The 27217-nt window shown below is 46.6% G+C and overlaps 1 protein-coding gene across 6 annotated transcripts in view; it reads right to left on the bottom strand.

Moving 5' to 3' along the window:
* The window catches only part of CRACR2A (calcium release activated channel regulator 2A), a 138570-nt gene that overhangs the window by 43599 nt on the left and 67754 nt on the right, over positions 1 to 27217 (bottom strand). For all 6 annotated transcript variants that reach the window (XR_013364428.1, XM_077871414.1, XM_077871412.1 and 3 more), the window contains 5 exons: positions 27006 to 27152; positions 13466 to 13556; positions 9293 to 9388; positions 6564 to 6751; positions 959 to 1030 (listed from right to left, as the gene is read on the bottom strand). Coding sequence is in view for 5 of the 6 variants with exons in the window: in XM_077871414.1 (XP_077727540.1) it covers positions 959 to 1030; positions 6564 to 6751; positions 9293 to 9388; positions 13466 to 13556; positions 27006 to 27152 (594 nt within the window). In the remaining variant the exon portion in view is untranslated. The remainder of the gene's footprint in view (positions 1 to 958; positions 1031 to 6563; positions 6752 to 9292; positions 9389 to 13465; positions 13557 to 27005; positions 27153 to 27217) is intronic.

The following is a 27217-nucleotide window of genomic DNA, read 5'->3' as shown; positions in this document are numbered from 1 at the left end:
CTTTAAAAATCAGAACCCAGGGTGCCTGGGTGGCTCAGCAGATTAAGCACTGGCCTTCGGCTCAGGTCATGATCGCAGGGTCCTGGGATAGAGCCCCGCTGAGCAGGGAGCCTGCTTCTCCCTCTCCCTCTGCCGCTTCCCCTGCTTGTGCTCTCTCTCTCTCTCTCTCTCTCTCTCTCTCTCTGCCAAATAAATAAATAAATCCTCAAAAAATAAATAAATGAAAAATAAAAATCAGAACCCAAAGTCCCCGTGCCTCATCACCATGCCCAAGAGGTGTCTGGCAGACAGAACATATTGCAACCTGGAAACCTCACAGGCAAAAGTGAAAAATCTCATCTTTCCACATACCAGTTTGGTTTGGGGTTTGGGGTGAGCACATCCCAGACCAATGAACTTCGAATTTCCAGTGAGTTTTAGCAAGCTGAGGAGACTCTAAATTCCTTTGTTCTGTTTGTGCTCTATTCATGATTCATTTACTCACTCAACAGACATTAAGAGAATATGGAAGAACCCAGAGAATCAGCCAGATATGGATCTCAATTCTGGCTCCCGCAGTGAGTAGCTGTGTCTCTTTTGGTAAATTGCTTCATTTCTCTGCTATCAATTTCCTCCTCTGTTAATTCCTCTGTCAGCAACTGCCCTCCTCTCCTTAGTTTTGTTGAAGATGAAAGGGTGCTATATAAAATTCAGTTCCCTCCTATGGGAGCAAGTACCACAGAAGGTGCTGTGAGAGAGCCACCAAGAACAAGGCCGAGCTACCTGCAGAGGCACAGACTGGAGAGGGATGTGAGTGTGTGTGAATGGACCACACACGATACGCTGGGGATCGGGCGAATGAGGGCACTCTGCCAGCGGCTACGACTGCCCAGAACGTAGGCAGGGAAGACTCTCAGATTGGCCCTTCCCACCCAAGGCACCTGGGATGTGATCTGGGAACACACCAGTGCTCACGCACCTCAGGAAATCCAGCTGCTTCAGGAGTCCCGACTTCTCACGCTGCAGGCTCTCTGTCACGCGGTACACTTCCCTGAGGAAGAGGCAAACACAGCATTGATGAGCTTGCATTCTAGGGATGTAAGCTACCACGGTGTGGTGTGAGGGGTTGTGCTGAAGTTAGATGCCTTGGACCCTCACCCTGGAACCCTGCAGGCAGTACCCCACACTGGGGACAGGAGAGGGTTTAGAGGAATATGCCTCCTCTGGGGAGCACCTGCTATGTGCAGGTGCTTTCAGCCATGAACTCACTTAATCAGCACGCACTCCCTATTTGGAAGGTGAAATGACCCCTTCCAATGGGGATCCAAATGATCCCCTATCATTTCATAGACAGAGATAGTCAAAGAGTCAGTAACTTTCCCCGCGTCACACAGACAATCCATGACTGAGCCAGGGTTCTAATCTAAATTAGGACCTCCAACTCCCAAACCCATGAAAGGGCTCCATAATAACTGCACTGCCTGCCCGGGCTCTAGTTGGTCCCATCCTACCCAGAATTCAGAGAATTAGAACCAATATTCTTCTCCAGCCCAATCTTGAGGGTGAGAACAGAACTTGTATTTTCTTTTCCCCTGACGCTGATTTCACTTGTTTCCAGGAGCTCCAGAAGAATCCTTTCCCCTTCCCTATCTTCCTCTATAAGCCTCCAATCTGTTCCTAGATCTTTGGAGTTTCCACTGTTGGCCATTCATTTCTTTAACTTAGGATTTCTCATCTCTAGCTACAAAGCAGAGATTAAATGTATCAATTATAATCAGATGCTTATATCATAGCATGAGCATGTCAATCATATCAGGAGTTTTGAGGAAGGGGAGGGTGAAGCTCAGAGCTAGGTGGGGTGTCTGGAGAGTAACTTAGAGGGTGAGCAGAAGCTGCTCTGGTTTGGTCTGTTTTTTTTTTTTTTTTTTTAAGATTTTATTTACTTATGGGGGTGGGGGCAGCGGGCAGAGGGAGAAGCAGGCTCCCTGAAGAGCAGAAGCCCAATGCAGGACTTGATCCCAGGACTCCAGGATCATGACCTGAGCCAAAGGCAGCGGCTTAGCTGCTGAGCCACCAAGGTGCCCCTGTATGCTCTGGTTTGTTTGTATCTCTATAGGCAACCAAGGGCCCACCCAGCATAAAGACAGAGTCAATAAATACCAGTAAGAAACAAAAGGAGAGTGGGGGAGGGAAGAAGGAAGGTGGGGATGGAGGAAGGAAGAGAGGAAGGAAGGGGTGAGTGGAGGAGAAAAAAAGAAAAAAGGAAAGCAGAACTGGATGACATTGGAGGATAAGCCTCGTTGAACTTCACAACTTTGCCTTCCTCCTTCCCTCTGTGCTTTGCACCATGGTTTAGAAATGATTAAATCACCCCTAAGCTTACTGCAAAAGGCCTGAAGTTCCACATTTCCAAACCACAGCAAAGCTTCTAGTATAGGGAGCATCTTCCAGCCTCACAAACGTCCGTTTCCCTAGGCTGTCCAGCTACCTGGATTGTGCACACACCCGGGCTGGGCAAGGACAGTCACCCCTCTGCCGCTGCCCCCTCAATGCGATTTACTGAGCTGGCAAAAACAGCACCTGTTTGCTTAATCCATCCAGACTCGGGCCAAACCCACCATAATCAGATTCCTTAAAAGGTATCTGTGTGGTCTTTCCCCCTTTATAGAATAATTATAAAGTCAATCTACAACAATAACAGCCTGAATCAAATTCTAAGTTCACCTCAGACAATCCTAATTAAGCAACAAAAGTTCTCTAGCTCCTGCAGAGCTTCAAATTCCTAACATTTTATTACCAATTATATTTAATTTCAACTTGAGGGAAAACAATGTATTTTCCATTATCCAAACCGGGTCCCCAAATCCCTGTGTCGGATTCTGCTGTGATTAGCAGTACGTGAGCGCGGCTGCCTGTGCTGCCGCTGTGCCCGGGGAGCCAGATGGCTCTGTGGTTCCTCCGTCCCAGCCCTGCGTTCTGATCCTCAACCAGAGGCAGATGGCTTTGCCCCTGCTGAGGAAAACCTCTCCTTGGAAATCTGAGGTCTGTGTTCTCGCAGAATGTTTGATTTACGAGCCAATTTCTAAGAAACGAAGCATTCCAGGTGTTTGTCCTGTGCACACAGCACCAGTTGGCCTTGGAAGCCACACACACACACACACACACACTCACTCACTCACTTACACATGTATGCTACATATCTATGGGAATGCATGTCTACCTATTTGTCTAAATACAAATACATACATCCGTTTAGATATACACACATATTCAGACTTTTCATGTGTTAACAAAAACAAAGACATTCCTGAAAAACAAAATGACACTTGGATATTTGACCAAATGACCTTCTAACTAGACATCATACAGGTTTATACCTGGTAATGTGTGGACCAAAAAGGGAAAGAACTTGGTATTTTTCATAGGAGTGACTGCTGAGAGGTTTATGGTTGTCTTTAAAGAAATGCTGTTGGCTTTGTCTTCTGGAGGGGGATGAGATAGGGAGCATCTCCAAAATATATTGTCAAGTGAAAGTGCAGGCTAATGCAGAACATCATGCTACCATTTTGTAAATGAAGGTTGTGTGTGTGTGTGTGGGTGTGTGTGTGTGCTTGTATTTGCATACATTCTGGAAGGATCCACAAGAACCCAGGACTGATGACCTCTGCATGATAACAGGCCTGGAGTCATGGGAGGGGCAGGGGGCACGCAGGCCTCTTTTTGAGTGTACATCCCTTCGTGCCTTGTCATAAACTACCTACCCCCACATAAAAATTCATTAACAAGATAAAAAGAGGTACGGTTTTTCAGCTGACCTTCATCTTTATATTATCTCTCCTGTCTGATTGTTCTCTCTTTATCTTATTTTAAAATCAAGTTCTCCTTTCTTGAGCATCTTCAGAGAAAAGAAAAATTAATTCTGCCCATTCAGAATTCTAGCTGATAAATGACTAAGTCTTTTTATCTCCCAATTGCATCCTCTCCCTTCCCAGCTGCTCCGGTGCAACATCAGGCAGCAAGATGTGGGAAGGAGCACATGCTATTGGGAGAACTAGGTTCTGTCCCTATTTTCTGACATTAACTAGCTGTGTGGCTTTGGGTCTGCTGCTGCAGCTCACCGAGCCTCAGTTTCCTAGTTTGTAAAAGGAAGGGGTGGATTAGGGCACTTGGGTTCTATCAGTATTGTTGGTCTGGGATTCGTTCTACAGAGAACAAGCTGAGGCTTTCACTGCCCTTGTCTCCTGACCTCCCTGGACAGGACACTCTCTCCTGGGCTCCAGGCACGCTTTCGGACTGCAGGAGACACTGCACGCCTTTTGAAAGCAGGTCGTGGAGGTTCTGAAATCATTTATCTCTCCCTCCCAACCCTCTTTTCCAATTCCCAGCCTCCAGAGATTGTGTCTTTGGCTCGGTTAATTAAGATAAGACTTCAGAAAGATTCTTATCCTCATGCTGTGATGTGATACCCCAGCACTGGGTGTTTATTTCCATTTGCTGTTCTAATGCTTGTGCCTTCAGATGTTTGTTGTTTTAGAACTTGATTGAATTTTAAGAGCCTGAATCCTTAATTCTGTTGGTAAAGTTAAATGCCTTTGCCTTGTTGGCCTGCTCTCAATGAGGCGAACCGATTTTGCTTGTTGACATGAAATACGCTGTCCTGCCACTGGTCATCCAAGAATTGGAGTGAAGGGATTTGTTTTGCTTTAAGTCAGCTACTAGGGAATACAAGGGTTTTGTTTTTTGTTTTTTGTTTTTCTTAACTAGAGAAATCTTACTAGGGTAAAACTCCACATGCAAACACATTTCCTTCGTCCTCCTCTTGCCCCCGGCCAATCAGTCTCAAGCAGTACAGCACAGCACATACAGAACAGACAGCAGAACAATGATTTAAGCCGATGGACCCAAATATTGTCAGCAGTCAGACGGAGGGACGGCTTTCCCTTCTGAACAAGGGAAGAGTTAACGTATGTAAAACTCAAGCACTGCTATGTAGTGCTGCCCTCTGAAATCAGACTCTCTCTAATACCTGGCACAGGGCTAGGCACGCGTGACCTCCTGCAGCATGAATGAATGAGAGCATGAGCAAATAAGGAATGAACGATGGTTAGTCCTACTGTCTAGCTGGCTCATTACTCACTGTGGAGAGTCAGCCGGATGTGTCTAGCACTGAGCATCATGTGACAGTTACTTAAAACCCCTGACCCTCAGCTTCCTCTTCCAGAGAGTGCATAATAATGGTACCTGCCCCATCAGGATGCTATCAAGTTCGTAGGGAATAATGTCAAATTATGGACATAGGGGTGATACACTGAATGCATAACATAGTAATCAGTGCAGAGCAGTGTTCAATGTATGTCTGACAAGTGACTAAGTAAACGAATATCCAGGTAAATGTGTGAACAAATAAACAAGTGAGGTCCTTGTCCTGGGCCTGCCAGGGAGTGCATTTGCTCTCAGAACCTGATGCTCCCAAGATGAGATGAATGTCTGGTCCCCAGGAATTCCTCAGGCTCAGCACACTGACCTAGCCCTTGATCCTGCCTCACACGTGCCTCTGCCTAGCAGGCCAAAAGCAGCTCACGGACAAATTGGGCCCTGAGAGATGCGGGCTTCCCTGCACTGGGCCCACCCAAAGGAGAAAGTGGGCAGACTGGAGTGAAGATTCCAGGGCACTGTCACATGCTCCATCAGATTCTTTTTTTTCCTTTTTTAAAAATATTTTATGTTTATTTACTCATGAGAGACACAGAGAGGCAGAGGCAGAGACACAGGCAGAGGGAGAGGCAGGCTCCATGCGGGCAGCCCGATGCAGGACTCGATCCCAGACCCCGAGATTATGCCCTGAGCCGAAGGCAAATGCTCAACCACTGAGCCACCCGGGCGTCCCAACACTCCATCAGATTCTATGCTGACCCTCAGGAGCCTACCTGCTTCACTCTTATCCTGAGTCTCCCTGGTCTCTCAAACAGGACAGTTACCTCTCTCTCTCTCTCAAATACTTTTTTTTAAGTTTTTTAAAAATAAAATAAAAAGGGGTGCCTGGGTGGCTCAGTCAGTTGACTGACTGACTCTTGGTTTCAGCTCAGGCTGTGATCTCGGGTTCCTGGGATCAAGCCCCGCAATGGGCTCTGTGCTCAGTGGGGAGCCTGCTTCTCCCTCTCCCTATGCTCCTCCCCCTGCTCCCCCTGCTCATGTGTACATGCTTTCTCTGTCTCTCACATAAATAAATAAATCTTAAAAAAAAAAAAAAAAAAACTCTGATAGTCACTTATGGTCCATCTGCTCACTCAGTCTTTTCTCAATTACTGCCTTATATTTGTTGGTTGAATAATGCGTCCTTCTAATTACATAATACATTTTCCAAGAATAGGGTTCTAGATTTCCTATGAATCCTAGATTATGCTTGCCACAGTACTGGTCTGCCTAATGGCCTCAGGATCCCAGAAGAGGTTTTCAGGGAGCAAGGAGCCCGCAAGCCCCACATGATAAGCAAGGCAACAGGGTCTCCAAGAGAGGAGACAGCTCACTCACAGGAAGGGGTGGGGCTGGCCAGCAGTGACAGGAGCTCTTGAAGGCTTACTCACATCTCCTTCTCCTGGTGGAGTTGGCAGGCCTCTTGTTGGAGGCTTTCCAGCTGCTGCTGGGCATCCTGTAGCTCCCGGGAGGTCCGCTCCAGCTCCAGAGCCAGCTCCTGGTTTGTGACTTTCAGCTTGGTATTCTCAGCCTTGGTTTCATGCTCATCATTTTGCAGCATGGTGCACTGGCCTTCCAGCTGGAAAGGAGAGTGGGGGAGCAGAAAGGAATGATAAACAACCATCATCTAGTCTGGCCTGTGCCCCGCAACTTCCCCTCACTTTCTCCACTTGGTGGGTGGGAGGCCCTTGCTGCCAGCCCTCGCTGTCCCTGAGCCTCAATAGGCTTTGTCCTGCTCCTTAATTCACAGGGATGCCCTTTTGGAGGCAGAGAGGAACTTTCAGAGCATATCTCATCTCTCCCCTGTCTCCACAGGGCTCCTGAACAGTCTGGAGGGAGCAGCACCATTCAAAGACAGCTAGGGAAGGAAGGTGAACAAGCCATCTGTGTCCCCCATCCCAGGGATGATCATGCTGATCATTATCATCTCATCCATGGTCTCAAAAGCTACAACTCAGCAATTGCACTACTGGGTATTTACCCCAAAGGTGCAGATGTAGTGAAATGCTGGGACACCTGCACCGCAATGTTCATATCAGCAATGTCCACAATAGTCTAACCGTGGAAGGAGCCTCAGTGTCCATCGACAGATGAATGGATAAAGAAGATGTGGTTTATGTATACAATGGAATATTACTCAGCCATTAGAAAGGACAAATACCCACCATTTGCTTCAACATGGATAGAACTGGAGGAGGGTATTATGCTGAGTGAAATAAGTCAATCAGAGAAGGACAATCACCATATGGTTTCATTCATAGGGGTAATATAAGAAATAGTGAAAGGGATTATAGGGGAAAGAAGGGAAACTGAACAGGGAAAATTTAGAGAGGGAGACAAACCATGAGAGACTCCTAACTCTGGGAAACAAGCAAAGGGTTGCAGAAGGGGAGATGGGCAGGGGGTTGCGGTAACTGGGTAACAGGCACTAAGGAGGGCACTTGACAGGATGAGCACTGGGTGTTATACTATATGTTGGCAAATAGAACTTAAATAAAAACAAATGAAAAAAATTAAAAATTAAAAATAAAAGAGACACCCTAAATCCCTCTTGTCTTTTCAGCCAATTGTCTCCCTCAGCCCTAATGGACACAGAAAGCAGCTAAGTGGCATTCTTCATAGAACCATCCTTCTCAGTTTTAAATGCTGACAGTTAATCTATTTATTCCCTTTTTTCTTCACTCAGCTAAATAAGTCCACTTCCTTTAAGCTAGAGAAACTTTGTATGGTGTCCAGAAACCCTGGAAATTCTTAAGAAATAGCTAAAACAGGTCAAACCAAACATATACCTTTTTTCATATCCCTAAAGCAACTAAAAAACCTGCATTTGCATAAGTGCAGCTTTTCTTGGCTGGTGGTTTGGTTCTGCTTTGCAGAGCTTCCAACCCTCTCACCAGAGGAGGACTCAAACCAAAGCAAATATATCATAATAAATTTAGTTTAATGAATGTGGCCAGTAAGAGGCGGAGGAAGCAGCAACAAGGAATTTTGTGTGATTCTCAAGAGGCTCCTGTGTAATCAGGCAAGCATGTAGTAATTAAATCGAGTGGCAATCATTCATTTGAGGGATAAGTCTAATTGGTAAGAATTTAATGCATAATAGTGATGAGAAGAAAGAGTAGGAGAAGGTATGGCTGTGGAAGGGGAATGGCAAGGCAGCTGGCAGTTTCTGGAGTTGAAATCATCTTGCTCGCAGAAGGAAGAAGTCAAAATCCATAAGTCGGGTAGCAGCCGAGGGGACAGTCTCTAGCTTCAGCATGGGGCAGCTTTGAACATATTTTAATGTGTTGTTAAAAATAGCCTCTCTATTCAAATGGAAGCAACGTGTCTGGGTCTATTCAGGTCTAGATTCCTTCCAGCGCCAGACAAAACAAAACGAGAGGCCAAGTGGCACCCGGGCCTCTGTCCCCGACAGGCCCTTGCTTTAGTGAGGAAGCTGTGAGTGTCAAGTTTGCCTAAGTGATCAGTCTTCCTGGGTTCATTGACCAGCCATGGTGGATGGACACTGCCCTATATGATGCACCACCCAGACTGACTCCCAGGGGCTCAGGTCCATCAGAGGAATATCTGGTGTCTGCATCCATCCTGTGGGCTGATGGGAACAGCCACAAAAAAAGGATGCAAACCTTTCCCGGGCACATAGGAAGACAAGGGATGGACAAATTGATCTTTGAAGAGCCTCTTCCAATTGGAGATACCCATGGCTATCCAGGCAGGAAGACATCACCATTTGCAGCCTCCCCTACACCATCAGTGACTATGTCCCTTGTACCTCAGCATCCCTCTCTTCTCTTACACAGAATGTAGGAAATAAATGAACATTTTGGCATTCTGGTGGCTCTTGAACATAATTATGTGATGACATCTTCAGATGCCTCAAGGGAGAATTCTTGGCAACTTTCCTAAATGAAACACCTGGCACTGGAGAGGTAATGGCTTTATCCTGGGATCACCTGTGATTTCAAATGCTATCTTTTGTACAGCTGAATGGCTCTTCTTGGATTAAAAACAGACAAACAAACAAACCCAAATCCTTAAGTGAATAGCAGGGAAAGTGGGCAAGAGCCAGGAGAGGATGGAGTGAAGAGCCAGGTGCTTTAAGGTCACAATGAAAGCATACCCTCTTCTGCTTCTGGATAAGTTGCTCCAGCTCCTGCTCCTTCGACAATAATTTCTTCTCCAGCTCCTGACTGTGGGCCTGAAATCTCTCTGTGTCCTGCCAGGCCGGAAAGAAGGACATGTGAGGCCCAATATGCACCTGGGATGTAGATATTTTCCCCACCTTGGACCTGCTCGACAAACAGAGCCCACCCATCCTTTGGGACTTAGAAGCCCTTCCCACACCATTTCCAGGCTTTGGTATCCTGCCTGGCTGGCCAGCGAGGCCCAGTGAGACAGAGAGAGGGTGAGCCCTCAGTAAGGCGTGACACTAACTCCCACCAAGTGTGACCATGACTAATGCCTGATGCCTGTGCGCCGCCCCCCAGAAAGAAGGCAGCATCAGTTGGTGGTGGAGTCCTGAACACAGAGAATGGACAGGAGCCTAAGTTTGAATCCTAGGCCCCAATCTTCCCATCTGTAAACGGCGGCGGGGGTGGGGGGCATGTAGAATGACCTTTTAATGTGGATTCTCTGTTCCATGGTGGGCACTAGCACTCGAACTTAAACTGCCCTTGCTCAGGAAACACAGGCCACGGCAGGCATCTTCCTCTCTAGCTCTCTAGGGTGTGGTTCCTTGCTCTTCCCCACCTTGACTGAGCTGGCCCAGCCCTGCTCTTTGTGAAATCTCTGCTCCTGTGCTCAACAACAGCTTTCCTTCTGCTCTGAGCAGAGAACTCCGGTGAGGAGCTCAGCATGGGGTAAAGAGAAAACTATGTGGATTGTCCGGTCATCTGTCACTCCCACGGAGCCGGAGCCGGGTCCCTCGGCTGGGCGTCAGGAGACTGGGGTTCCAGCCGTGGCCTTACCCAGTTGACTTACTTCACTCATCTATCATTATTTCTTTGTTCACAGGATAAAAACAAAAATATGCAGGCCACCTGCAGCTCGCCACTCTCCTGAAGGCAGAGAGGAGGTGCAAAACATACAGGAAGAGGAGAAACCATTACAGTGTCCATATAGCTCACTGCAGGAGCCCCGGGGTTCCGCCTGCTCAGGAGGAATGCCCAGCTGTGGGATGCCGCATGCTACAGGGGCTACGGGGATGGGCATGACAGCGCCCCGGGGGGCGGGAGGGCACGCAACCACTCCCAGGGTACAGGCCTTTGGCTCAGGATTAGTTCCCGGGCTCATCACCTGTAGACACTACCTGGTTCAGCCCGTTCTCTGGTAGGTAAATAGAGCTCAGGCAAAGCCTGTGATTGTCCTCATGTCAACCACATGCAGTGGACAGAGGCAGGACTTGACCAGGCAGCTCCTGCTCTCCACACTTTGACCAGGGGCCGAGCTTCACTCAGCTTGGTCATCGCACACAGAGTAGGTGTCCCATGCATGGTGCTGGGGACGGGGAGCTCCAGAATTCCAGTGCCATGCTGCCATCCCCACAATGGGCCTGCAGAGTGTCTTATTTCCCTTGGTGGCACAGACTGTCCAGGGCATCTATTATCTTGGAGCTGGAGCATGCAAGTGATAGGTATTTCCCTCATGGTCAAACTGCTACTTGTAGCACCGGGATCCAAGCACTGGCCAGAAGGGCCAGCCCCTCCCATGTTGCCATAAACTGTAACACCAGGACCCGTGGGTGGCTCAGCAGTTGAGTGTCTGCCTTTGGCTCAGGTTATGATCCTGCAGTCCTGGGATCTAGTCCCGCATCAGGTTCACTGTGGGGAGCCTGCTTCTCCTTCTGCCTATGTCTCTCTCGTGAATAAATAAAAATCTTAAAAAAAAAAAAAAAAAGAAAAAATAAACTGTAATACTACTGTCCTCACGCTGTGGTCAAGCAAAAGCCGGTGTTTGCAAAGCCAAACACATCTTAATGGTTTCCATGTTTATGCAAAAAGTGTAAATCTAGGCACCAGGCCTGAAAGGCATGGGGTACTAAGAAGGGGAAGGAGGGAGCAGAGATTGGGTGCAGGGATACAGAAGCATGGTTCTATCACCTGGCATGATCCTAATGTGTCTCTGAAGGTTTTCCTCTGACCTCATCCCATTCCCAGTTCCCAGGCCTTGGCCCACCTTTCACTTCTGGTAGCATGCTTCTTTCTTTAGCAGGACTTTGACCTGTAGTCATGGCCCAGCAGTAGATCATTTGGGATAAAGGGAGGGGCTCCCCTACTGCAGGGAGGAAAAAGTCTGCTGTTCTCAGAAAACTATTTTAGGGTCCACTAGGTGACAAGTGTTTGAGTTCTGTCTGCCTGATACTCATCCAACTACGCCAAAGGTCCGGGACAGGCTGAATGTTCTAAAGCTCCAAAAAAGAATAAGTGGTGGGGGGTGAGGTCTGGAAATACTGACAAGCCTTCAGAGGGGTCTCATTGGAGAATATGACTGGCTTTTTCTGGAAAGCATTCTGACTCCACTTCAGTTTTATTTTTTTTTTTAAGATTTTATTTATTTATTCATGAGAGACACACAGAGAGAGAGAGGCAGAGACACAGGCAGAGGGAGAAGCAGGCTCCATGCAGGGAGCCCCATGTGGGACTTGATCCCAGGTCTCCAGGGTCATACCCTGGGCTGAGGGTGGCGCTAAAGCGCTGAGCCACCTGGGCTGCCCTCCACTTCAGTTTGAATGACATTTGTGATAGATAATAAATAGAGCCTTGGTGTGGGTAATCCAGCCAGCATAAAATTAAAAATCAGTTCAAACCAACCTGCATTAAGGAGGAGGGATGGGGTTGTGACCATAGCCCAGGTATGGTTCTGAGAGGCAGGGGACGACGTGGTCTCTATGTTGTATCCTCATAAGTCATATGTTAGAACTTATCCCCTAGGTGGTGCTCCCAGGAGGTGGGGCTTTTGGGAGGTGAGTAGGTCATGAAGGCAGAGCCTGCATGAGTGGGATTGGTGCCCTTATGAAAGAGACCCCCAGGCACCTGCCTGCCCCCTCTGCCACATGAGGACACAGGGAGAAGGCCACAGCCAAAACCAGAAAGTGGGCTCTCACCAGAACCTGACCACCATGGGGGCCTCGGTTTTGGGCTTCTGGCCTCCAGAACTGTGAGAAATAAATATTCGTTGTTCATAAAACTCCATTTTATGGCCCTGTTTTAACAGCAGCCTGAACTAAGGGAGGAGGCTACCATTTAAGATCAAAGACTTTTCTGTTGAGACCCCACCAGGGGGATAATCCAAAAATGGATAAGAGAGTTTCCTGTAGCTTTGTTTCATAAATATGTTCCCAAGAGGACCCTGCTTAGCTTGAAAAAAAAGAGAGAATTTTGCCAATCTTGACCTCTCAACACAAATAGCAGGGCTTAATAGGAGGCTCAGACTAGGACAAGGGGATGTAAATTTTTTTTTAATTTTTTTTTAAATTTTTATTTATTTATGATAGTCACAGAGACAGAGAGAGAGAGAGAGGCAGAGACACAGGCAGAGGGAGAAGCAGGCTCCATGCACCGGGAGCCCGATGTGGGATTCGATCCGGGGTCTCCAGGATCACGCCCTGGGCCAAAGGCAGGCGCCAAACCGCTGCGCCACCCAGGGATCCCAAGGGGATGTAAATTTTAAATGTTCTCTCACAGTGTCTGAGAAGGGGGGAATTTGACCTGTCTTGGGCATTACATTTTCTAGGTGTCTAAGGGAAAGGACCGGAAGCATAGGCTCTAATGATGGTGTCCCGAGGGGAGTTGCTGGGAGTTGCTCTGGGAGATGGTGCCCAGCGGAATGAACTGCATTCAGGCGGGCCTGCCATCTAGGTGTGGGGATCAGCCAATGTGACCCAGGCTAGAAGCTGCTGTACGGGGCAATGCATGGACCCTCATCCTTTCATTTATTTATTAGCTCGTTCTTTTGTCCCTTGTTCGTTCATTCAGTGATTCAACATGTGTTTGTTGAGTGCCTACTATTCAAGTATGGCTGAGGTGCTGTGGACACATGAGCAAGTGAAGATCCCTGCTCTTGCAGAGCTTTCCTGTTAGGAGGAGACAGATCCCAACCAACAAAAATAAGCAAGGAAATTAACTGCCACATTTGAAGGTGACAGATGCCGTGAAAAATCTAAATAAAGCAAAGAAACAGGGAACCCACAGTGCAATGGGTAGGGGTGCTGCGATCTTAAACTGGGGAGGGGGTCAGAGCAGGTGATCATTCCGCTGGGCCCCCGGGGCCAAGCCCTAGTGTGGATGACTCTTACTTTCAGGAGAAACTGTTCCTTCTCATGTTTTATCTGCTGTTCCATTTCCTCGTAGAGATGCTGGATTTCTTCATCATAAGCAGCAATTTTCCTGCAAAAGTGGCAGAAGGAGAGTCTGATGAGGTCGACATAGATGTGCTTTATCCCAGAGCACAAGTCCTGGAGCCTGGGCACCAGAACTCAGTCAGGAGCTTGGGATGGTGGGGGTGACTGTGTAGGTCAGGTCAGCCAAAGCTGCGGGATCAGTTCCTTAGGGTTAGCTGACCACACAGACCTAGCAGCACCTTCTCCTCCTCCTAGATGAGGAGGCCGTCATTTCTAGCTGACCCACACACTTCTCTGTGAGGCTTCCCTGGCTCCATCTTCCTTAGCCCTGCTTTATGTCAACAGCAAGCCTCCTGGCATCTGCTAGACGGACCTCCCTATTGGCCGCTGCTCCCTACACCTGAGTCAGCATAAAGTTGTGTTGTGCAGGCTTATTTTTGGGTTCTTGGTTTGGGTTCTTGTTTGGTCCCCTTCCAATTTCGGATGCCTGGCTACCTCAGCACTCCCTGAACTACACTGTAGAGGGCTTGTGCCACAATTGTATGCTTAAGTTTATGTGATCCACATTTCTCGGAAGATCTCAAGATTCCATGACAATGACAACCACTGCCACCATGCCCCCTACAAAGGAAGGAGGGGCCACATCTGTCCAGTGCTCATGCCATCTCAGGCCCAGGGCCCCAGGCAGATGGCATGAGAAGGGGCAGGCTGGTTAAAGGTGGGTAGTGATAATGAGACGTCCTCATCCACCCTTCCAGCATCTTCTCTCTACCCTGAAGAGACCCACAGGACAAGAAGTAAATACCTGGGTACTCTGCTCCTATATAGAGACCAAGACAAATATGGCTATGGGAACAAGGTTTATAGGTCCTCTCTGGCATTGTTCCTCTTTCTCTCCCAAGATAGATCCACCTTTGAATGCCTCCCCCCACCCCTCATCACCTCCAGTTTCAAACCTGAAGGCTGAGCATTTGAACTGAAATGGAGGTTATCCAGCCAAAGCATTCCCATTCCCTGGACACTGCACTGTTACACCTCTTCTCCAACCTGCAGTTAGGTTCTCTCTGGCTCAGTCCCTCCCGGTTTTCTTTCTCACCTGCTAAGTGGAATCTCGGCTCAGGAGCAGGCTGATGTCTTGGCTCTCAAGGTCTGTTTTGAACACATGCATACTGTAAAATTTGGCACTTACCATTCTAAACTCAAATGGTAGCAAGCCCTCTCTGCCCTTTATTCAAGTAAGGAGAGTTTAATAATTAAGGAAATGGCTCTGATTTTCAGTTCTAAGAGGTACTGGGGAGATTTCTGAACAAAACCTTAGGATAGCAATGTGTTTATTCCTCTGAGCCCTTCATTGTTTTAACCACCACCTCCCTAATGTCCACTCAGAACTCCAATCCAGTGCCAGGCCTTCCCTGCTGCCTGAGGATGTCCCTTCCTCACTTGTTAATACCGGCACACATGCAGACTGAGCATGACTAAGGAGCCTTTTTTGTTTGGCATTCGGCCTGTTCTGTAGAAACCACAAAAATGACCGAGACAAGGAACTGGTGTGAGATTTCATGGCCAAGGTCATTCATATCAGAGCAGAAGCCTCTAGGTTCCCTCTCTTGGCTATACCCTCAAAGCCAGAAACCCTTTGAGTTAGTATGGCAATGGCCTCAGGATGCACTCAGCAAAAGGTAACTTTTTTTTTTCCAGAAATTGGTGTGTTTTTTTTTTATAATAAATTTATTTTTTATTGGTGTTCAATTTACCAACATAGAGAATAACACCCAGTGCTCATCCCGTCAAGTGCCCCCCTCAGTGCCCGTCACCCATTCACCCCCACCCCCCCCTCCTCCCCTTCCACCACCCCTAGTTCGTTTCCCAGAGTTAGGAGTCTTTATGTTCTGTCTCCCTCCCTGATATTTCCCACACATTTCTTCTCCCTTCCCTTGTATTCCCTTTCACTATTATTTATATTCCCCAATGAATGAGAACATACACTGTTTGTCCTTCTCCGATTGACTTACTCAGCATAATACCCTCCAGTTCCATCCACATCGAAGCAAACGGTGGGTATTTGTCGTTTCTAATGGCTGAGTAATAGAAAAGGTAACTTCTGTGAGCTGGAGCCCTGTGTTTACTACCATCCTGGGTGTAGGAACTGTCTTGTTGGCTAAGAGTAAGAAATCTCTCTTCTCAATGAGAAATGTTTTAGATTGTTACTTTTGTCTTTAGCTTACCCATAACAAGTATAAGAAAATCTTGGAGAGGAGTGCCTAGGTGGCTCAGTCAGTTAAGTGTCTGCTTTCAGATCTCAGGGTCCTGGGATCAAGCCCTGCATCTCATCAGGCTCTCTGTGCAGAGAGTCTGCTTCTCCCTCTCCCTCTGCTGTTCCCTCTGCTTGTGCTCTCTGGCTCTCTCTCTCTGTTAAATAAATAAATTAAAAAGAAAGAAAGAAAGAAAATCTTGAGGAAAATAAGGATCAGAGGTACCTGTTATTGAATAGGAACACCTCAAGGACAGAAATCATGCTTTTTGAAGGGACTTTCAGAAAGAAAGTCTTCTCTTGGTCCCTGGAATTATCTCTCTATGTTCAAAGAAATTCAGGTGCTAGATGGCAAATGGTATCAAGGACAACTTTAGATAGTGATTCCAACTACATAAATACTGAAGAACTAATAAAGTGAGATGAGAGAAACTTAAAAATTGATTTGCTCTGATAAAGCAATACTAATTACAGTCATCCATATAAACTGTTTACCACTTGTGCTTAATAACCATACTGGGCATCAATTCTATACCATCATTAAATGCATTATATTAACTTTACTCTAAGTTTTATTGGATTAAATTAATAAACTTTGGTTTTTATGCTCACATGTCAGTTTGCTTGTCATAAAGTAAGTAATTTTCAGAATGCTACAAAAATAAATAGGGGGAAGACCAAAGGAGCCTCTGAATGGTGCCTACTTCTAGCCCTCATTAACAAAGGCTGAGTCCATTGCAAAGAAAGCCTGGGGTTCCAGGTAGGCATCAATGAGCCTGGGTCCAATCTAACCAGACCCATCTATGGAACCAAACCTCTGGAAATTCTTTTGAATAAAGCTGGCATCCTAGGGGGTTGGCCAGGCCTGAAGGTCTTCTGAGGATGAATCCTATAGGACTGAATGACTCATAACCAGCCTTAGTCAGACACATGAGCCCCAGGAATGGGGAGCATCTTGGTGCTGTTCACATCATTCACACCACTAAACCAGCTCAGGGCTCTTAATATCTAGTTCTGAACCCGAAATCAGTTCATATCCTCAGCGTGACCTTGAGCACTCTGACCTCCTTACATCCCAGAGTAGCATCTCCCCGATTGTCCTCCCTTGCCCCAGCACTGGCATGACAAACAAGAGAGAGGGCATGAAAAGCATTTGGAACTGCAAAGCCCTAAATAAATGTAGGGGATTATTTATTATTGTAATTATTGTCATGGGCTGTGGAGGGCCAGAGCCTTTGTTCCCAAAGGGGAGGAAGGTCTAAGTTTCAAGGATAAGTGTTGCTGGGTTTGGCATAGGTAAGAGGCAATCAGGAAGATGCAGAACAGAAAGCTTTACCAATAAAGTTCCTGTCGTATCAATCTGTTAGACACGCAGGCTGCGTGTAAGCTGGAGCTGCAGAGCCAGAAGCCTGTGCCTGTGGGGAGCTCTGCAGCGGTGGTGAGGACGGTAATGGTGAGAGACACTCTGAAAACGTCTGCACATGTGGCGTGCTGTGTCAGCAGGCACACCATATTCCTCCACCAAAGGAAAGAAGCCACCGATGATGTTTGCTTAGCATATATACCGGTGTTACCACAATTTCTAAAACCACTCATATCGCCTGATGCACACATATACTTTTTCATCTTCTCTGTGTGGATTTTGCCACCTATCGGATTCCTCACTGACCCCTTCTCTGAACTCTTTTAACATCAAATGTCTTTAACTGAACATTTACTTTCAAAATCCTGAAAAATTGGGACACTTGGGTGGCTCAGTAGTTGAGAGTCTGCCTTCAGCTCAGGGTGTGATCCTGGGGTCCCAGGATCGAATCCCACATCGGGCTTCCTGTGGGGAGCCTGCTTCTCCTCTGCCTATGTCTCTGCCTCTCTCTTTCTGTGTTTCTCATGAATAAATAAAATCTCAAAAAAAAAAAATCCTGAAAAACTGTCTCATCTGGGCTTATGCTGTCTCAACTAGGTTAGGACACCCAGACATTTTTGTCATCCACAGGGTCAATGCCCAAAATGTGAATGCTGAAAATCTGTACAAAAGCAATGTAAGTCTTTGGATACCTAACTCAATAGCCCATGGAAGGAACATACTGGGGGAATACCAGATTATAGAGGAACTGAAGAATTTCAAGGTTGGAAGGTCTATCTGATCCAACCACCTATTTTCCCAGTGCTAAAACCCTTGCCACAATGTCCCTGCCACATATTTACCCAAACTAGGTTAGAACACCTCTAGTGATAGGAAACTTGGCTGGATCTCTAAACAGCTCTTTCATCTTTGGAATATTCCGGATCACAGAAATATATCTTTCTATGACCTTATCCCAGCTCTGCATAAAAACCTTTTATATATTTGAAAACAGCATTAAGACTTCAAGGAGTTGCCTTGGGTTTATGCCATGCCTCTCCACTTCCTCCAACCATGTCTCACACGGATTTTTTATTTTTATTTTTTTGTGTGTCCTTTCACCTTTCTCTTTACTTTTCTCTGAATATGCCCTGATTTAGCTTCCTCCAGCCATGGAGCCCCAGACTGAATGCCCAGGGTGTGAAGTCTGATTAGCACAGCTTAGAGCTGGACTATGCCTCTTGTTCTAGATACTGCATATCTATTCATGCAGCCTAAAATCACATTAACTTTTCTTGGCAGCCACATCACAGTTGACGACTGCCGAACCCATTTGTCAAGTAAAACCTCTAAATCTTATGTCTGTGTAATTGTTTTTCCTTTAAAGATGGTGCTACTAAATCATATCTCTTCCACCTTGTGCCTCTGTCATTGACTTTTTGGACATCAGAGCAAGATCTCAGACGCAATTCTGCTAGATTCAGTCCATCTTTCCAACCTGACATTATCTTAATGGATCCCAATTGGTCATCCAGTGTATTCAATGACCTTCCAAGCTTCGTTGGTATTTTAAATTTTCAATCATAATGTAAAGTAAATAATGTATTATGTTGATTTATTGGTTTCGATGATTTAATTCATCTAAAGGTGTTTGGAAGAGTGTCTTCATTTTTATTTTTTTAAGATTTTATTTATTTATTTGTTTGTTTGTTTGTTTGTTTATTTATTTATTTTATTTATTTGAGAGAGGGAGCACGAGCAGAAGGAGGAGTAGAGGGGGAGACAGAGAGAGAAACAGACTCCTTGCTGAGCATAGAGCCTGAAACAAGGCTCAGTCCCAGAACCCTGAGATCATGACCTGAGTTGAAGTCAGACACTTAACCAACTGAGCCACCCATGCACCCCTATGGAATGTTTTTAATATATAAAAACTACTGGTTTCTAGTTTATTGTATTAGCAAATATATATATATATTTATATACTGGTATATATATATATATATATATATATATATATATATATATACTGGTAAGGTATCTACTTCTTAAAATCTATGAACTTTTCCTGTGTAGTCAAAAACATCAGTTTTTGCATTACTTTCATGCGAAGAATGTGTGTTCTATTGTGGGGCACACGACTGTATATTTATCTCTTAAATTAAGCTTGTTGGTTGATAGTTTTAAATATTTTATATATTTATTGTACTTTTTGCCTGACTAATGTATCAAATCCTAGATGTTTGTTAAAATCTTCTAAAGTCTTGTTTTCATCAAATTTTCTTTGTTTTTCTAAAAGTTTTTGCCTTATCTATTATGCTGCTATATTATCTAAGGCCTAAAAATTTATTTATGTTGTATCTTCCTTATGGATGGAACTTTTTCAATTACTACAAAATATTCTTCTTTATCTCCCTTTGTTCATGTCATTGGTAAAAATATTGAAAAAACAAGGGCAGCAATCTGTAATAGAGCTCTCTGAACTATTAATACCGTGTGGGCATAAATATTCAACCTATCTTCTATTAGGCATTCTCAAAACACTCCCACACAACCCAGGGCAGTCTTTAATTATTCCCCTGCAAATGTAGGAAGGAGGCAGCAGAGTAGTCATGAACACCAGCATTTATCCTCACTTTCTTGCTCTTTCAGTATAATGGCTAGATAGTGCCTCTAGCATATTCCAGTGTAGTCTAGGTTATAACCTGCTGACAGGTATGGTTGGCTTAGAATTCATTAGACCCAGAGTAAAAAGGCCTTGGTCAAATCCTGATTCCGACATTTACAAGCTTTGTGGCCTTGGACAAGTCACATGTTCTCAGTGACATTCCTTCAGATGTCAGCCAAGGGGCAAGTAGAAACTGAAGGGGAATCCTGCAGCAGCAGACATGTGTGAAAATGGGAAACATAGGAAACAGAAGACTCCAGAAAGGACAAAACCAAAGGTGGCTCAGGAGAGAAGACCGAGTGTAAAAAGAGAGAGCCATAACATCACCATCAACGTTAAGTACTGGTTAAGCCCTTTGTAAAGTAACATTCTGGGTAAAATAATTTAGACTTATGGAATGGGCTCTGTACCCCAGGATTTTAGCATCTAAGAACACCAAGTCCAATATTAAAAAGTGTCATGGAAGAAAAAAACAAGGGGAAGAAGCCACACATCCTGAAGTAGCCCCCACCCCACCGTGCCTTCCTGGCTCTGGTTGATGGTAACTCTGTGAGTGATCACAGAGCCCTACCTGGAGGGAAGTGGACAAAGCCACTCGAGGAGTGGGGGTCATGGTAGAGTTCTTAGGGAAAAAGTTAAGAGAGGCTGAGTCCAGAAAAGGGAGATTTTCAACAGTGAAGGGAAAAAAACAACAATTATATACTGAGGATGCCACAGGGCAGTCACGGATCTAAAAGAATGAGTCCTATTGAAAACCAGGATGAAAAGCCCAGGTCCAGCTTAGAGGATAGAATGGCTCTCAGGGTGCCCGAGTGTAGCAGATGCCTGCTTTGTAAAGGAGAACCATTAGCATGTGTGTGGTATTAGAGATTTAGGATAGGATGGATGTGTGGGAAGGAAGGAAGGGTGGAGATACAGTGATTCTCATGTAAATACAAGGCTTAGCTCTGAGAGGCCTTTACAGTTCATTTGCAGGGAACTGGAAGGTGACATGTAGTTAGCAATAACTTATCCTGCCAGGTTCCCACAGGGACGGCAAAAATTAATTAACTTTCACAAAGTGATTTGCACATGGAGAGTTAAGGTACCACACTGGAGTAAAGCAATAATGCTCAGTTCCAGTGGGGTTCCAGCTAATGACACACAGGCCAAGGCCTTTCTGCTATAGAGTATTGCTTGGTCAAAATATCCTCCTGTTCCCTCTTTCCTTTTTGCCTCCACTTAGAAAGAGAATCTATTCAGATTTCAGAGGGTCTCAAAAAGTTATCTGGTCAACCTTCTAGGTTCTAGATAGGGGTGTGCTGAAATCATTTCAGGAAAAAGTAGTTTCTTCCTTCCATGAATGAAGGTATGGTCTTGACCTTGGACAAATTGCATTTTTCTACATGTTAGATAAATTACAGAAGCTTGAACTCAAGGTAGAACTTAGACATGCCTCTGGCCTTGGAGCATAGCCATCCTGATTTCATCTGTTTCCATTTGGACAGGCAGTGGTCTGATCACGTCTCCTAGTTTGCACAGACAGTCTGATGAAAGGCAGATATGAAGAGAGGAAGAATTCCCCTCCCCATCAGAGACTGGGCTTACAAAGCTCATGTATTCCCAACCTCTTTGTTTGGCATGTGAAAAAAATGAGTCAGAGCAAGGAAGTCTATGGGCATCCAGATACCCAGGGTCTGAGTACAGGGGAGGACCCAGGCCTGGGAAACGATGACTCTCCTCCCCCAAAAGGTTCTCTTGTCCCTGCAGCTTCATATTACAGAATCCCAATTCTCAGGCTTATGTCAGGGCAGCAGGTATCATAGATAGGCTGCCTGTCAGGCCGTAAGAAACATTCTCTCCTGGTCTAGACACCATCCCAGAGCCCTGGGAAACCACTCTAGACAGAACGTGCCTGGATAGTGGCTGGGCAGGGGCTGCAATTTAAGGGCCCTCATGCCCCCCAAGAAACTGCCTGAGGACTCAGTTGCACAAGAAAGACTGTGCAGATGAGGAAGTGATCCCAACAAGGCCCTGGGGAGTCCTTCTGAGTTTGTCAAGGCCAAGTGTGGCCCACCAGTGATGTGAAGCAGGCAGCCTGGGTGGCTTCCCGGGTTACTGAGCTACAGATGACTGAGCAGGGCAGAGCACAGCCCATGGCCTGTCTTTGATCTAGAAAGTACTTTCTTCCCAGAGCTCAAAGCACTCTCCAGACACCACCTAAGTCATCCTTACCCCCAGCCTCAGGGTTAGATCCTGGTAAAGAACCCAGCCAGGTCCATGTATCCGGCAGATGCCAAGTCTGGCCAAAAGTCAGAATCCCGGGGCACCTGGGTGGTTCAGTAGGTTAAGCGTCTGACTCTTGATCTTGACTTAGGACGTGATCTCAGGATTGTGAGATCGAGCCCTGCTTTGGGCTTCACACTGGGCATCTCTCTCACTCTCCTTCTCCCCCTCCCTGCACTCACTAGTGTGCCTGTGCTCTCTCTCAAAAAGTCAGAATCTCTCAGGACAGTTTATAAATACAGACTTCGAGTCCCCACCCCAGACCAAATGAATCCGGCCTTCCTGGGGTGGGACCTCAGCATCCCCTAGTGATTCTGGCAAAATATCTGAATCTACTGCTGCCTCCAGACAGTATCACTCTACAGGTCCTGGAGAGCGGAAGCTTGGTTTGTTTTTTCCTTCCACGAAAAGGTAATTGGGAAGATGCTTTCCATGGCAAAGGAATTTGTAACTCTGATGGCCAGAAGTCCTTCCTAAGCCTACATTGTATCCATCATGCTAGATGTAAAGTTCTCTGAGCTTCTGTGTGGTGAACAGGAGGAGCATAGCTCTATTACAGGGTAGCCTCCACTTCCAGGGAGAGATGCGAGGGAATCCTCCAGGTTCTGAAGTTTAGAGGGAGAACTGGGCCTCAGCCTGAGGTTCCTGCATTTGACCTTGTGCCCACTGCACCCCATGGGGCTGTGGCTACTCCCCAGTGGAGATACAACTGAGTCCAACATTGGACTCAGCATTCCAACTCAACCTTCACTCCAAAGGACAAGGGGGTGGGAGACTGAATGCTCCCAGACTGGCCTCTTTCCCCTATTCCCAATATGTAAGTGCAAAACAAAACAAAACAACAATAACAAAACAATCCAAGACAGGGCACCTGGGTGGCTCAGTGGTTGAGTGTCTTGCCTTTGGTTCAGGGCGTGATCCCGGAGTCCTGGAATCGAACCCCACATCGGGCTCCCCACAGGGAGCATGCTTCTCCCTCTGTTATGTCCCTACCTCCCTCTCTGTGTCTCTCATGAATAAATAAATAAAATTTAAAAAAAAATCCCAGGCAGTGAGGTAAGGAAGGCCCCCGAGGCTGGTCTCCCGACACCAGCTATCAGGAGCTTGTCCCAGGAACTCAAGCTAGCTGTAGGCTCCTCTACCCCTCTCCCCCGCCACCCCCCTCACCCCAGAACCTGGAGGGAACCTGAAGTGGAAGCTGGGATGGACCTGGTTTGCACACTGCAGCAAAACAGTAACCCTGTGGGGCATGATGCAGCCTGGGGAGCTGGAACAGGACCCCCACCCCCTAATCAGCCTCATTTTCTATGGGCTCCACAGGAGAAAGAAATATGATGTGTGGTTTGGAAAAGGAGGAGGAAGCAAAAGCCTCTTCTGCCAATGGCAATGCTGTCTAGCATTTCAATGCTACAGGAATTCTCTGGTGGGCTTTATGGCAGAATTTTTAGGGGTATGAGCTTGACCTTATCAGCGTGATCATAAACTCCTCCAAGATGGGGACTCTGAGTTCTATTTGCTCAACTCAGAGCTGGACACAGAATAAGTGCTTGTTACGTGCAGGCAAGAGTAACAATGCGCTGTGTCTCCAGGCTATGTGCACAGCACCAATGACTACAGCCATGTTTGGGACAGGTGCTCATTTTCCAGGTGGAGTTGAAGTGTTTCCAGTTTTCCACACTGGAAAGCCAGCCCATGGAGGAGCCTGGGAGATGTTCTAGCCTGAATCGGGCCATTCCCCAGAGCATTCCTCCTCCCACTGATGCCTGGACACACTGCTCCCACACACAGCCCCAAACTCCCCGACTCATCTCCTAGAAGATGTCTCAGAGTCACTTAACCTCACCCTGGGTTATTTGTCAAGACTCCCATTTAAATATTCTAGATGCTATCGGGGTTTCCAGCTTCTTGTCCAACTACTGAGCTCCAAGGACCCTTATTGATCATCTGGTCCAGTCATAACCCAGAAGCGGGATGTGACCAGCGTTTTTGTTTCTTTAATAGAAGACACGAGAATAAAAGAGAATGTCAGAGTATGTCACATGCAGTAAGGGTGAACTCCATTTCAGGAAATTTTAAATTACACACACACCTAAGTGTATGGGGGTTACAAAGTCAAATGCATTTTTTCTGGCGAGTCACAATCACAGGAAGTTTGAAAAACACCAACCCTATTTTCTCATGTTGCCAATAAGGCAAATGACACACAGAGATGTAAAGCTAGTTACTTGAGGTCACACAGCTAGCTGGTCAGTGGCAGTGCCTGGGCAAGAGCTCAGTTTTCTCCTGCTTCCTATTTTAGTGCTCTGCTCACTAGAGCCGCAGGTCTCTGGTTCTGTACCCAGAGAACACCCCTGGTGTGGGACAGGGCCATAGAGTTCTGGGAAGCCTCAGCCCCACCACAGCTGCCCAGCTAGGAGTGGGCCCCCATCAGCTGACCCAGGGCAGCTGTACCTGGCAGGGATATTGACAGAGGATGGGTACAGACAGCTAGAACCTTTGGCGGAGCTAACTTTGCACATGCAGCCAAGAATGACCTTGACTTTCATCTCAAGAACTTTTTAATCTTTAAATTAGGGCAAAAACACGAAAAGAGGCCACTTTAGGATGAATGCAAGGGCTACCCAGCTCCGAAACAAGTCAAGAGCATTGCTCTCTCTCTGTGGGAGTGCAGGGCCACAGAGAAGCACCCTGCAGGGAAGATTCCAGGCTATGAGCTGGGTCACTGCCTGCTCATTCAAGCTGTGACCACTCTCACCCCCCCTTAGATGAAAGAGTACTCCTCTCTGCAACATGCTACCTGTTTCTGTAGTTCTTCAGGGTGATCAACACTGGGGTCAGAGGAAAGTAGGGGTGTAGGAAGGGTCAGAAAAGAATACAGGCCTTTATTTTAAAGGAGAGAAAAAACCAAGGCTCAGAGAGGCCAAGAGACTTGAGCAAGGTCATAGAGCTAGCTGGTTGGAGAGCCATGCATGACTTAAATTCAGAGCTCCTGTTTCCCAGCTCCCCACTTCTCAAATCCACAAAGCCCCTGGACATTTTGTTACAATGCAGATCCAGTAGGGTTGGGGCGAAGCTTGAGACTCTGCATTCCCAAGAAATTTCCAAGCGATGCCGATGCTACTGGCTCTATCCCATGTTATCTGGAAGGTTATATAAATGGATCTTTAAACTTCACCACTGCTTATATCAAGGCTCAAACTCTCTACTGTAACCAGTGAATCCTCTAAGACTAAGAAACATACTTGTTTAAAATAATAAGCATTATTATTTTAACATGCATCAAATACTTATTTTGTTATCACCCCTATCTTATGTATAAGGAAGCTGAGACTCAGAGAGGTTAAGTAACTTAGCCTTGAATCACACAGCTAGTAAGTGGCAGAGCCAAGATGCAAACTCAGCTCTGTCTTGACTCACAGCTTAACCAGCTAAAAGTGGTGCGGAAGCACACCCTCAACCCTTCCTTCCTCTGAGCCTTGGGAGCTTCTCCCCAGAACGCTCATGACACTCCTCCAGCCAAACCATGTTTTCCCCAGCACTACTTGGCCACAACTTTCTCATAATTCACGCTCCTAAAGGTCTTTTTTCTCCAGATCTGTGTAAACCTAATGGACTCCAACAAGTTATTTTTAGAGTGATCTAGGGGAGACACAAGCTGCAAAGATGCTAAGGGTAATGTGTGGTTGGCTGATCCACGCAGTAAGACACCTGGTGATCTCCTTCTAAATCAGGGGCGTGCATGCTTTCACCAAGGCCATGTCAGTGTAGACTGTGAAGTCTAGCAGCATGGACTCTGAAGCCCTGCCCCAGGAGGCAGTGCCAGGCACCAGGAGTTTGGCAAGGAAGGGTGCATCATCTACGCTGGAAGCGTTGAGGACTCCCACACAACAGGAGTGATCTCTGGCAGAATTACTGGGAGGACTGCTTCGGCGCACTTCCAGGTGCTACCCAAACCCAACCCTGTGTTTTGGCCACATCTTCAGGATTATGAACCATGCTTAGTTACACCGTGCTTCACCAAATGTGAGCTCACTGCTGTGACATACATGTGATGACTATGGACAAGGGTGGCACCCATTCCCACACATGAATGAACATCTAAATGGCTGGCCCGATACCTGTGGCACAAGGCTGACTCCTGTTGGCTCCAGGTTCAGAGTTCACCTTGCTGGGGCTGCCTTCTCCAAGCAAAGAAGTGTGAGAAACCACTAACTACTGCAGAGGCCCTGGTGGCCAAGAGGCAACAGGACAGATATGAGGCTGTGATGCTCCAGAGAATGATCAGGAGGGGACTCAGTGGGGCCCAGGGCTGGTCTGCAGTTAGGGGGTAGGCCCGAGGTGTCGGGCCTCAGTGTCTAGATGCAGGGAGAGTTGTTTTCCAACCAGCCTCAGGCGCAAGGCTGTCTTGCTCCGAATGCTGGCTCTGCCACTTACAAGCTGTATGCCCCAGGGCATGTCATTTACCTTTTTAATACCTCGATGTCTTTAACTATAAAATGTGGAGAGCAGTGAATAGTCCACATGAGCCGGTATATATATTTAAATAGTGCCTAGCCTTTTCAAAAAGCGGGGGGCGGCGAGGAGTGCCTAGGTGGCTCAGTCAGTTAAGCGTCTACCTTGGGCTCAGGTCATGATCCTGGGGTCCTTGGATCCAGGCCCATGTCAGGCCCCTGCTCACTGGGGAATCTGCTTCTCCTTCTCTTTCTGCTGCTCCCTCTGCTTATGCTTGTTCATTCTCAAATACATAAATAAAATCTTTACAAAATAAATACATTAAATAATAAATAGTGCCTGGCATGTGATGAGGGCCTGATTAACGTGAGCAAGGGTATATATATATATGATAGCCAGGGGTCCCTGCCTCCAGTCTGGCAGACAGTGACAGGGAGGCATCATGGAATGAGAAAGCACACTTTGTGTTTCTATTTTTCACATACACATGTACAGAGAATGGCCAAGGCTGAGTACCCACTTTTTCAGGGCACACTCCAGTTCATTCTTCTCATTGTGAGCTTCTTGGAGCTGGGAGAAGGTCCTGGTCAGGAAATCCTCAAAGCTGGACAGTAAGTGAGGTTTGTCCTTCTTCAGTTGCAGCCAGAGTTGCTTGATATCACTTTCACTACAAAAGGAAGGGGGACATTAGTGTCTGAGCATGGGAGCACCAAGGTCCCCAGATGTGAAACT

Source organism: Canis aureus, chromosome 25 (genome assembly GCF_053574225.1).
Source record: "Canis aureus isolate CA01 chromosome 25, VMU_Caureus_v.1.0, whole genome shotgun sequence".
NCBI lineage: Eukaryota > Metazoa > Chordata > Mammalia > Carnivora > Canidae > Canis > Canis aureus.
The sequence above is the reverse complement of the archived record's forward strand: the minus strand, read 5'-3'. Positions and strand labels throughout refer to the sequence as shown.